Source organism: Mastigoproctus giganteus, chromosome 2, assembly GCF_048544385.1.
Source record: "Mastigoproctus giganteus isolate SK-2022 chromosome 2, ASM4854438v1, whole genome shotgun sequence".
NCBI lineage: Eukaryota > Metazoa > Arthropoda > Arachnida > Uropygi > Thelyphonidae > Mastigoproctus > Mastigoproctus giganteus.
Window position 1 is genome coordinate 76,533,745 of NC_143576.1, and position 13,358 is coordinate 76,547,102.

The 13,358-nt window shown below is 38.0% G+C and overlaps 1 protein-coding gene across 7 annotated transcripts in view; it reads right to left on the minus strand.

Moving 5' to 3' along the window:
• The window catches only part of LOC150089351 (uncharacterized), a 326,575-nt gene that overhangs the window by 100,183 nt on the left and 213,034 nt on the right, over nucleotides 1–13,358 (minus strand). For 5 of the 7 annotated variants that reach the window (XR_016546662.1, XM_090368533.1, XM_090368532.1 and 2 more), the window contains one exon: nucleotides 5,307–5,446. The exons of the other annotated variants lie outside the window; for them this stretch is intronic. Coding sequence is in view for 4 of the 5 variants with exons in the window: in XM_090368533.1 (XP_090224659.1) it covers nucleotides 5,307–5,446 (140 nt within the window). In the remaining variant the exon portion in view is untranslated. The remainder of the gene's footprint in view (nucleotides 1–5,306; nucleotides 5,447–13,358) is intronic. 7 annotated transcript variants of the gene reach the window in all.

Sequence of the window (13,358 nt, forward strand, 5' to 3'; positions counted from 1 at the left end):
TGTCAAGACATCAAAACAAGATGTTCGTTTCGGCGAAAGACATTGCAGATGTTTGCCAAAGCAAACATCTGCATTTGTCAATATATCCAGTGTTGATCTGTTTTTCAGAAAACCATATTGGCTCTGACTAAGGAGATTTTGCGAGTCAAGAAACCATGTTAACCGATCATTCACCATTCTTTCTACTAAAAGTTTTACTAAGACAGCTAGTGAGGGAAATAGGGTGATAATTATTTGGATTTCAGTGGTTCTTCCCTGGTTTTGGAAAGGCCAGCACAAACGAATGCTGCCAAGAGTCTGGATATGTGTGCTCAAGGTATATCCTATTACAAAGCAGTAGGAGAATGAACAAGGAATTTTTGGTGAGGTGCTTTATCATTTAATAGTGTATTCCATCCAGACCTGCTGCACTTTGTTTTGATTTGGCTAAGTGAAGGGTTTTTATAGTGAAGGGTTGATTGTATGGAATCTCATTAGTTGTGTGGAAATTAAATTTTGTATTTTTCAATTTGAGTTTTATATTTTTGAAAGACTGGTCTATATGATGATGTAGCTGACAATTCTTTCTGGATCAGTTATGTCATGGCCTTTCCAGCTGATTATCGGTTTAGGGGCTGTTGAATATTTACCTGAAATTTCTTTAATTTTATTCCAGATAATTCCAGTATCAGTATTTCTATTAATTTTGCTGGCAAAAGATATCCAGGACTCTTTTTGAGATTTCCGACGTATATGACGTGCTTTTGCTCTGGCTTTCTTATATTTTATGAGATTAGTGGTGGTGGGGAACTTTCTGAACTGATTCCAAACTTTATTTTTTTTCTTTCTTTGATTCCAGGCACTCTTCATTTCACCACTGCTTGTAATGTTTATGGTAACAATCAGTGGTCTTTGGTATTGAAATATTTGCAGCAGAAATGATTTGGTTTGTAACATAAGTAACAGCACTATTGATATCACAATGCCTTATAGTTTGCTCATCTAAAGAAGCAGCACATTGGTATTTTTCCCAGTTTGCTTTGCAAAATTTCCACTTTTTACCTCTTATTAATTGCGGTACACCATTTGTTAATAGGTGACAAACAACTGGGTAATGATCACTGTTATAGGGATCATTTGAGACAGACCAGTAGAAAATAGGAAAGAGAACCGGGGAACAGATGGTGAGATCAACTACAGAAGTACTCCCTGTTGGTAAATGGACATGGGTGTGAGTACCCGTGTTTAAGAGTGCTAAATTCCTGCTATCTAAAAGTTTTTCGATCATCTGTCTTCTTTTGTCTGTATGAAGTGCCCATCAGACAAAAAGGAGATGGTAATTGGTCAATTAAGTCCTCAAAGTCTTGCAGTGTATACGTATGGTTAGTTGGAAGATATAGCGAAACCATAGTAAGGGTAATTCCTGTCACAATGCGTACCACAACTTCTTCAAGAAGTGTTTGCAGCTGAATATGCCTGTAGGAAATATTAGAGTCTACCAGAATGGCAATCCCTCCATGAGCGGTTGTTGTGGTTTTACGATCTTGCCTATATATATTGTAGTGCTTGATTGAAATGCTTACATGCAGAGTTAGGTTGCTTTCTTGTAAACAAACACTTGCAGGATTACTGATGGAAATCAGGTCTTTGATATTGTGAAGGTTTGATATCAAATCCCACAATAATTCCACTGAAGAAGTGCAAGCATTATTTGGACTTAGTTATTGATTCCGATGATTCACATTGGGCTGCCTATTTGCACCGATATGTTTTGATTTTTTCTTTTCTATGGAAAGTTGGACAACCACCACTGTCCTATCATCAGCTGCATAGAGTTCCAGGACTGGTTCATCTTGCTTCTTTTCATCAATTTCTTTAGTATCAGTATTTTACTGTTTTTTGTCTACTGATTTGGTGGGATTATAATTGGAGTATTTATTGCCTGATCAGTTTTTGTTTTTGTCTGTAAGAGGAGAGTACGTGTCCAGTCCGGTATTGAGATGTTAGGTGGAACTGAGATGTCAGTTTGTGATGCAATTACTTTTGATTTCTGGACTGCTGCTGCTGCATATGATCTCACTGCTGGGAGTAATGGTATCTGCTTTTTAGCTTCTTGGTATGTAACTTTATACTCAGTTTTATATTTCTATACTTACTTCTCTCTTTTCCATATACTCCAGTGTCTGGAGTAGGCAGGGTGGTCTCCTTTGCAGTTTGGGCAGCGAGGAGACTGTGCATTGCATTCTTTATAGTTATGATCTTTTGAGCCACAGGTGGCACAAATAGCTAGGCCTCTGCATACTGTTTGCAAATGGCCATACTTTTGACACTTGAAGCATCTTATTGGATTGGGGATGTATGGTTTTACCTGGCAATTCAGGTATCCCGCTTTCACTGATGTTAATGGGGTAGGTGTGTTGAAAGTAAGTATGATAGTGCGGCTTGGTATTAGGTTTCTTTCCTTTTTGATAAGAATTCTTTTCGCATGAATGACATTCTGATTTTGTAACTCTTGTACAATTTCTTCTTCAGAGCTGTTTAGAAGGTCCCATTCCACGATAACCCCTTTTGATGTATTTAAAGTGGCATGTGGAGTGACTTTGATGGGAATCCCATCAAAAGTTGTTGTTTTAAGAAGTAGCTCAGAATGATGGTGATTTGTTGTTTCTATAAGTAGGTCACCTGACCAGCTACATGTTCTAGACACCTTTGTATTACAAAGGGAGAAAGTTTACTAACTGGCTGGTCTGATAACTAACGTAAAATTAGAAAGAGTGGAGAGATGGTCTGGGTCACATCTTTCTTTTATCTCTTGGCAGTAGATGGGATCATCCTGCTGCCAATTGTGTTCAGTTTGATTCAATGATCCAGGTGAGTCCTGGTTTGAAGAGTCTATTTTTGCTCCTTTTGGCTAAAAGGAGGAAAGGATTTGGCTGAATGGGTTATTTTTTCCTTTCAGGTTTCCAGTCCTGCCACAGGGAGGCAGGAGAGGTGCCACCTAGTGACCAAGCATCTGGAGAGGTTAGTTTGTTAGTGAAAAATTAATTGATACATTAAGAAAGGTGATTTTCCTTCCTGGGTTCTTACTCAAAATCTGTTAAGTACAGAACCACTTCAGAAGAACTAAGAATAAGAAAGGCACTGGAAAGAAAACAGAATGAAATCACTCAGAAAATCACTTTATTTATCTCTTGGTACTCAGGACCTACTTAAACACTCTCTCCACTGCTGTCTGTGGAACTTTAAGGTCTCAAACTAGTGTGATATTATTTGTGTTCACAGACAAATGTCTTCCTCAGCTTCAATACTTTCATCACGAATCTGGAATCACATCAATTCAGTTCAGGACAATTCATTCTACAACAGTTCAGTGCGTGACATTTTGATATATGTGACAGTCTGGTGGAAGACAAGCGGCAATTCGGCAAATGGCTGTGGCAATTTGGCGAGCATAAGAAATTGTGTACTCACAATTCATTTGGTGAATTCTATGTGAGAATTTGGTGGCTGACAAAGCAAGATTAAAAATACAAACTTTTAACATGCCATGCTGTAAATGGCTAAATTAGTAATCATGATTCAGTGAATTCCCTATTGATTTCTGGTCTATGTGACACACTGGTCACTATGTATTAAGCTTTGTTATTAAAGGTTGGTAGGACACAGCTTCTTTGTGAAAGTTCTGTGGATGCAATGCTTTGCATGTATTAAGCATAATCAAACCACTCCCACACATTTCCAGACCTCCTGGGCACAGTTTTTCTGAGCAACATGATTAACTGTCTGGGTTGGGCTCAGAGTTTGCACCAAGCCAATTAAGTTTATAAGGCATCAATTTTTCAAAGATCTCATCAAAATATGCACTTTCCCTGCATCAGTATTCAATTTTACTTAGTTAACTGCTTTCCACATGTGTACAGTGTTTCAGAGCTTCAAGCTCTGAAATTTGTCCTATGTCTAGTCCTCCCCCTATGGAATCCTACCACTTCTACACATTCAAACTTGTTGGGCAAATTCCACATGGAACATCAATTGTAAACATCTAAAAACTTCTGTAGCTGCAGATATATCTCTGTGCAATCTACAATATTTACATAACCAAAAATTTGCATAAAATGTGCTTATTTCTCAGTATTCCAAAAATTTTGTTACATAATGTGTACCATGTACTTTTTAAACATGACAGTTAAAATTTTGTAACAAAACTCAGATTAAAATTACAAGCTTTCCAAAATTCCTTACTAACATTTTCAGCTTTCTGAATTAATGTAAGAAATTAAGCCATGTAGTGCAAGGCTTTTGCTGCACTGGACAAAAAAAAACAAAAAAAACATGAAAATAAAATAAATATTATGAATTTCCATCCTCACCTATGTAACTATCCAGTTGACCTTTGAATTTCTTCGAACTACCTGCAAATGCAACTTGTTCTAGTAATCAGCAACTCGCTGGTTAAAAGAAACCTTCCTACAAGCTAGTCTAAAGCTCTTTCCCTGTAATTTGACTTTATGGCCCTTAGTTTTGGAATTCTTTATAATGGTAAAAATTCTGCCTTCATTCGTTTCACTAATCCCTCTCAGAACCTTATAAACCTCAATCATGTTCCCTCTAAAGTGCCTGGTTGCCAACCACATATACGTAGCCCACATAAATGAAGTCTTTCCTCATACAGTTGTCATTTTGCTGATCTTATCACGCAAGTTAACCGTCTTAAAACCCTTTCAAGAATCTCAATGTTTTTCAAGATGAAGTCTCCATACTTGGACAATATTCCAAATTCAGTCTTACTATTGTTCTATACAGTGGGGCTATGACCTCCCTATCTCTACATGATATTCGATAAATCATTGATAGGGCATTACTGGCTGCCTGTTTACACTGCTCAGAAAACTTCGTATCTGCAATATTGTAACTCCCAAATCCCTTTCTTCCTCTACTGTTTCTAATTCAGCCCATCATTGAAGCTGCTATTCCAAAAGTGTAAGATCTTACATTTTTCTTCATTAAAACATAGTTGTCTCTTTTCAGACCATCCTGATGGAGCATTGCATGTCACTGATCAATAACGACTCTCCCAATCTTTACTTCATCTGCAAACTTTGACATCACACCGTTTATTCCTTTTTCAATGTTGTTTATGAAAATGAGAAAAAACAGTGGTTCAAGAACTAATCCTTAGCCTAATACACCAATCTGAAAAATATCTATTAATGACAATCTTCTGCCCTGCAGCGCGTACATACACACACATTGAAAATCATCGAAACCTCTATTATATTTGAAAATTAACAGAGCATATATTCAGATTTCTAAAGAATTTTAATTACCTGGATCTGGAATAAGGGGAAAGAGATTGAAGAGATATCTTGTACATCTCATTTCTCTATCTAAAGTGTGAATGCATCCAACAAGAATTCGACATGTTTGTTCCAGTTCTGACACCTCTTTCTTTGACAGGCTCTCTGCACTTTGAAAAATAACGATTTATTAGATATAATGGCAATAATACAGACAATGTTTTTTTGTGTCAATTTTTGTATGTGAAACATTGAGCAAAACAATTACTTTACAAGAATGAATTCAAAAATGCGTAACCATTCAAAGTATTTTTATACTTTTACAGAAATTTCAGAATTTATTCATCCATCCAGGGGTTTTCCATAGGTCAGTTAGCCAAACTCAGTATAATAAAGTGTTGAAACTTTATGCACTAAGATTCACCCTCCGCCTCACCAGGTCTGACAGCTCATTAATGATGCAAAAAAAAAAAAAAGGATGGAAAAATATTTTGTGCAAGCAAACAGAATGTAAAAATATACTTCTAATTTTTTTTTTACTGATTTTACTGATTTTGGTTTTGGAGAGACACTGATCTAGAAAATACTTTTTATATTATTGGGGCTCTTTCTGAAGGTCAGAGCATGTGAAAAACTCTTAATAGCCCAGTAGTAACAGAAGACCTAATTAGGCCTTCTAAAGAGCCTGAAGGTTGTTAGAATTACAATGCAAAATCCTGCACGTACATTGAGAGAGTTCAGTTGTCTTACAAGAATATTAAAAAAGGGATTTCGCTATTATTTTCAAGTTCCGTTTTGGAGCATATTTTGGAATGGCATTTATTAAAAACCTCCTGAAATCCATTAACATGTTCTGAACAATGCACATTTTGAAACCTTAATTACAAAAATACTTTTTAGGTGTTTTGAGATGGTGGTTAATAACTGTCATCAAAAACTAGCATTAAAATAAAACTTCAAAACAGTGGGCTTCCTTTGAATATTCTAATAACAGGACAATCAAACTTTTTCTCAACAGAACCATTTACAAATAAAAATTCTGCATTTTAATCACAACTATTAGCATTAGTAGGGGCATATGATGCAAGAAAGCAAGCTTATGCAGCATTAGCCAAAAAAAAAAAAAAAACACTTCCATTTCACCCCTCCATTCGTTCGAAATACCTGTCCAGCTGAGCCTTAAATTTATTTAGGCTATCAACTTCCACAACAAGGGATGGAAGTCTGTTCCACCAACCAACCACCCGCTGGCTAAAGGCATATTTCCGCACATCTATCCTACATCTGTCTTTCCTCAATTTGAATTTATGCCCTCTCAGGTGATTATTCTGAGCAAGAGGAAGAATCCCATCGGCATTGAGCATGCTCAAACCATTCAAGGCTTTATACACCTCTATCAGATGACCTCGCCGGTGCCTAGTCTCCAGACACTGTAATTTGCAAAACTTAAGCCTTTCTTCGTAAGAGCACACCTTTGTTCCATTCACTAATCTTGTTGCCCTTCTCTGTACTCGTTCCAGCAGCTCTACATCCTTCTTGAAATGAGGCCTCCAGACCTGTATACAATACTCAAGGTGTGGCCTGACCATTGCCTTATACAAGGGAATAATCACCTCCTTATCCCTGCTAAAAAAATTCCTGTATATCATTGACAAGACACCATGAGCTACTCTTGCAGCCTGTCTGCACTGATAACTACCAACATACATACTAAAAAAAGGGCTTATTTTGGTCCCCTCCCACTACTTCCTTACAATTTGTAGAAGCTCTGATTATCAGAAAATGTGCTAAAAATCAAGAAATATATTTAAGATCAATAGCTATCTAAAGTAAGTACTGCGACAAAAAAAATCATTCAAATTTTCAAATATGTGGGTTTCCCCACCTCAAAATTGATAATGCTCTGCTCATAGTTGTAACATATGTGTGTGTGTGTTATGGGGGTTTATCGGTGCATAAGCTGCTGTGGCTATAATGCGCCTATTCACATGAAAATGCTAAACACAAAATTTAAGCATAGCTAAAAACATAATTTAGGCATAACAGCTTTGTTGTTGTTGTTGTTGTTGTTGTTATGGGCGTTTAATGGCGCATAAGCTACTATGGCTATAATGCGCCTATTCATTTTTTTATATAGGGAAATCAAAAAAAAAATTTTATAAAATCAGAAAAGATTAAAAAGTCCAATCTGCTTCAGAAAGTTGAAAAATTCGAAAATATTTGCCTTGTCACAAATGAGATTCTCTAAAGTTATTGGTTTATTAAGATTTACCAGTGATAGCAGAGTTGATGCTCTGTCTTGTCTATAGTAGGGGCAGTCAATGAGTATGTGTTTAACAGTCAGATTTATATAGCAATGTGGACACTGTGGTGGATCGTCTCCTCTGTATGACCTATTCTTGCCCTTGATAGGACTACTTCTTCTCGTCTTGATGTACGGATACCGGAGCACCAATTTTTTGGATCGTGTTTAAATTGAAAGAATTTATTATTTGTTTGAGAGTGCCAGATTGTTGTCCATTCTGACAAGCATGCAGCTTGAATAGCTACTGCAAAGTCTGATGGCAGAACAGGGATATTAGATAAGTCTAAGCTAGTTGGATTTTTTGCGGCTTTATTTTATTTTATTATTTATTTTTTAACATATAATATACACAACAGGCATTCGCCCAGTTAAAGTGTATAACAGAGCAAAGGTTGTACAAACATAAAAATAAGTGGTAGACTAATATACTTTGTACAATGGAAACAGGAAAAGTTCAATTCACAAAAATAAAAAGATATTCATGACGTCAAGTCCAGCGCTATGTAAACTCGCAGAAAGCAGTTTGCTGCAGGAGACATCATCACACACACACACGAATTAATGAGGACATCTTTGGGCCAGAACTCATCCGTCAATCGGTCAATTTACTCCAAATAGATCTGTGAAATTGTTTCTTGTTCACAGCCATATCCAAGTCAAACTTGTTCATGAGTGCCAATGTTCTTTTGAAGAAGGAGTTCCTGGATATCTCTAATCTGGAGTTGCCGATGTGGAAAGTATTCTTCTGTCTAGTAGCTACCACTGGAGCGTGAAGGTCAATATGGCATAGAAGATCCGGCAGGTAAGTTGATCCAGCGAAGATGTGGTACAACAGTTTTAAATCAAGAACAGTTCGCCGAGTTTCCAGAGATTGAAGCTTGAAGTAGGAACAGAGATTCCGGTAGAAGATTCTGTGGTAAAACATGGGGTTACGTCTGGAAAGATAGTGGATAAATTTCATCTGGAGCGATTCTATTTGCTGTATCAAGTATGCATAGTGTGGGTTCCATATAGGAGAAGCAAACTCCACTATAGGGAGTATAGTTGTCTTAAATAGGAGCACAGAGAACTGAGGATCTTGAAATCTGTACGTCTGCCGTTTAATGAAGCCAATTTGTTTTTTCGCTTGGTTCAATATATTCCTAACGTGTTTTTCAAACCCACATGTAGCGGTAAAAGTAACTCCCAGATCTTTAACTTCGTCAACTCTGGAAATCGGCATCTCCTTGATGTAATATTCATTAACTAAAGGCTTAGTTTTCCTCGTAGCGGCAAAGGAAATAGAGCTGCACTTCATAGTATTAACCTCCAAACCATTCAAAGCAACCCAATCAGCAAAAGAGTTGAGAGCAGTCTGAAGGTTAACTGCATCATCTGGACTGCAGATAGGTGAATATAGTTTCACATCATCGGCAAACATTAGTATCTTGATACCACCTCTCTCAACAAATTGCGGTAGATCATTGATAAAGATGGTGAATAAAAGAGGCCCAAGAGATGATCCCTGTGGTACTCCTCTCGATGGAAAAAATTCCCTTGAGACTTCCTGTCCGATGATCACTGTATGTTTACGATATGAGATATAACTCATCAACCAGGATAATAAAGGGTCAAGTATTCCATAGTGGCTTAGTTTTTGAGCAAGTTGATTATGCGGGACACTGTCGAAAGCCTTAGTAAGGTCTGTGTAGATCACATCAACCTGTCCCCCGCGATCGACGGTGTCTAGAACCTGTTGCCAGATGGAGCCAGTTCATTGCCCAAAATACCAGAATGTGCTGGAATCCAACAGAAGATGACCTGTTGATGGCGTTCTTCAATTTTTAGTAATATGTTTCGTATTTCTTCTATAACAGGGTGAACTTTATCTGAGAAATTACATAAAGCCATGATTGAACTAAGCGAATCGGTGTAAATAACTGATTTTAAAGATCGATCAGCACAGAGATTTTGTAAGGCCAGTTTAATTGCATATATTTCAGCTGAAAAGATACTGAATTCAGATGGAAGGGATACTGAAATAACGGTATTCGGAAACACTGCAGCTGCTCCAACGTTTGAATTTGATTTAGAGCCATCTGTATAAATTGGGGAAAAATCACTATATCTTTGAGTGTGAACTGCAAGAAGTTGTATGATATTAGATGCTTGTAAAATGTCTTTTCCCCATTGGCAGAGATAAGTGTCACAAGTCACCAGAGGAAGAGACGCCCATGGTGGTTGACAGCAGGTTGCTACCTGTTGTACGGAATGAACGGAAAGATTCCAAACTTCCATCAGTTCAAGGAGACGAAGACCAGCTGGCTTTACTATGCTAGGTTTATTTCTGAAGAGGTTTTCTAGTGGTGGATTGAACAAGTATGACTGAATCGGATGCGAGGCACAGCTTTGTATCTTAACGGCATACTTTAGTAACAGTGTTTTTCTACGTAACGATAATGGGGGCTCATGAGCATCAATATAGAGACTATGTTTGGGCGACGTTCTAAAAGCACCAAGTGCAATCCTCAAAGCACTGTGTTGAATGGGATCAAGCCAGCGTAATGCGCTCATTCTGGCAGAATCATAGATGGGAGCTCCATAATCAAGGTGGGATCTGATTAATGACCTGTATAGCCGAAGCAGAGAAGTACGATCTGCACCCCATGTTTGGGCGGATAAAGCTTTGAGAATGTTTAACTTTTTTAGACAGGAAGTACGTACATTTTTAATATGGTCTATAAAATTTAACTTGTTGTCAAGGATTAATCCTAGAAATCTGATATTATTAGTGACCGGGATTGAGACATTAGAAATTTGAAGTTCGGGATCTGGATGAAGTTTGCGCTGCCTACAAAAATGAATTGCAACTGTGTTCTGCTGCGAGAGCCGATGGCCATTGATGCTAGCCCACTGTTGTATTTTATTTAGTGATATCTGAAGCTGCCATTCAATAGACCTCATATTTTGGGAATGGCAGGAGATGGAGAGGTCATCTGCATAAAGATAAGTCTCGATTGAATTTGGAAGCTGTCTTGTAATAGAATCTATTCTAAGAGCAAACAGAGTGGCACTCAGTACTGATCCTTGTGGAACACCCTCTTCCTGCATGAACATTGTAGAGAGAGCATGTTGGTACTGAACTTGAAACGATCTGGTACATAGGAAGTTTTGAATAAATATAGGAAGGTTGCCCCGCAGACCAAGGGCGTGTAGATCACCAAGTATGCCATGCCGCCAGGTGGTGTCAAAAGCCTTCTCTATGTCTATAGAAACCATTACAAGATGTTCACGTTTAACGAAGGCATTTCGAATGGCGAATTCAGCCTTGACCATAAGATCTAAGCACGACCTATTTTTACGAAAGCCATATTGACTATGGCTCATTAGATGTTCTGACTCAATGATCCAGACGAGTCTTCTGTGGACAATCTTTTCTAGGATTTTGCTGAGGCAGCTTGAGAGAGATATCGGTCTATAGCTATGGGGGTTGGTTGGATCTTTCCCAGGCTTTAGAAGTGCCAAAACAGTAGAGTGATGCCAGGAGGCTGGAAAAACATTTTCTGAAAATATACGATTGTAAAAAACCAGCAGCAAGCGCAAAGCTTTGTCATCAAGATGTTGTAGCATCACATAATAAATCCCATCTGGCCCTGCAGCACCATTGTGGGCTGTTCTAATAGCATGCAAAAGTTCAGAGTATAGCAGAGGTTTGTTATATGAAAGAAGGCGGGCAGTGTGAAAGTTTATAGAATGCTTTTCTTTGGTGTTTTTAATTCGTTTGAATGATGTAGAAAAGGCTGATGCTGCTGAGATTTCAGCGAACGTACTGCCCAAAGCATTAGCAATATCTAAGGGACTGGATAGATCTTGTCCTTTCCAGGAGAGAATGGGAGAAGGTATAGTAGGAAACTTACCAGATAACTGTCTAATTTTTTTCCATATAGTTTTCTGATCAGTGTTTCTATTAAAGGTCGATGCAAAACGGGTCCAGGATTCTTTCTTGGCTTGCCTTTGTACAAATCGTGCTTTTGCTCTTAGTTTCTTATAGTTAATGAGATTGGTTGTGGTTGGACATCGCCGAAATAAATTCCAGGCTTTAATTTTCGTTTTCTTTGCTTTTGTACATTCCTCATTCCACCAGTAATTATAATGCTTGCGACCAGGGGGATTTGATAATGGTATTGTCTCCTTGGCCACTTTTAGAAGATGTGACGTGATGTAGTCTGTCACATTATCAATATTCTGGAGCTGGATTTTTTCCTCATCAAGAGAGATTGATGTCCGAAATTTTGCCCAGTCTGCCCGAACAAATTTCCATTTCCTGCGGGGTTTGTTTGAAGGAGTCTTTGATATTAAAAAATTGCATATGATTGGAAAGTGATCACTGCCCATAGGATCATTTGAAACATGCCACTCTATGCTTGGGACCAGGACTGGAGAACGAATTGAGAGATCTATTGCTGAGGTGTGTCCAGTTGGGAGTTATATGTGAGTGTGTGCACCAGTATTGGGTATGGTAAGATTTTGCGACTCTAGAAAGCTTTCAATTAGTCGACCCTGTCTATCTAGTTTAGGATCGCCCCATAAGGGGTGGTGCCCGTTAAAATCTCCTAATATACAGAGGGGTGGAGGTATCTGTATGAAGAGATCTTCAAGGTCTTTTAAGGAGTAAGTATGGTTTGGTGGTAGGTAAATTGAGACAATTATCATTGAAATACAGTGAGTTATATGAACAGTGACAGCTTCTATTTCAGTTTGAAGTGGAATATGTTTAGTTGGGATATTGGAATTTATTAGGATTGCTACACCACCATGGGCAGCATTTGTTCTATTACGATCTCTTCGATAAAGGCAATAATTCTTTATCGAAGGAGAAATTTGTAAGGTTAGGTAAGTTTCCTGAAGACAAAGAGCAATTGGAGAATACCGGTTAATTAAAGCATGGATGTCATCTGTGTTGCAACGAAAGCCTCTGCAGTTCCATTGTAAAACACAGGCCATTATTTATGTTTAGTTGATGGAGCTGTATCTGACTGCTTTTTGGAGGTGACTGGCTTATTTCGTTCCAATTTTGATTTGTCTTTTTTGAAAACTGGTCGACCAGTATCCATTTCTTCTTCAGCGTAGATTTCTAAAATTGGTTCTTCATGTATAGTTGTCCCATCTGTATCCATGATTATGTCCTGGGTATTTTTCTTTGATTTTGGGTTTGTAATATCGAATGTATTAGCACATATCTGAGGAGGAGATGCAGCTGGTATTGTCAGTGAAGTGTTATTTGCCTGGTCTGAGAGTTTGGGTTGTTGTTTATGCACGCTTGGTTGTTGCTCAGAGAGGACAGTTCTAGCCCAATCAGAAATTAACTTGGTAATGGGAACTGTGACATCTGTTTGAGTGGAGACTGTTTGGAATTTTTTTACTACATTAGCATAGGTACTATTTTTGTTTATAGTAGGTGAAACTAGTTTTCTTGCTTCTTGGTAGCTGACTTTGTTTTCGACCTTGTATTGTACTATTTTTTTTTTCAGTTTTCCATTTTTCACAAATTTTGGAATATGCCGGGTGGTCACCTTTGCAGTTCACGCACGTCATTTTTGCAGCAGAACACTCACTCTGATTGTGATCTGAGGACCCGCAATTTGGGCAGACAAAAACTCCCCTGCATACAGTTTGCGAATGGCCAAATTTTTGGCACTTAAAGCACCGGACTGGGTTCAGGATGTAAGATCTTACCTGACACCTAAGGTAACCAGCTTTTATAGTGGTAGGCAGGTTCAGTGTTTTAAATGTGAGTA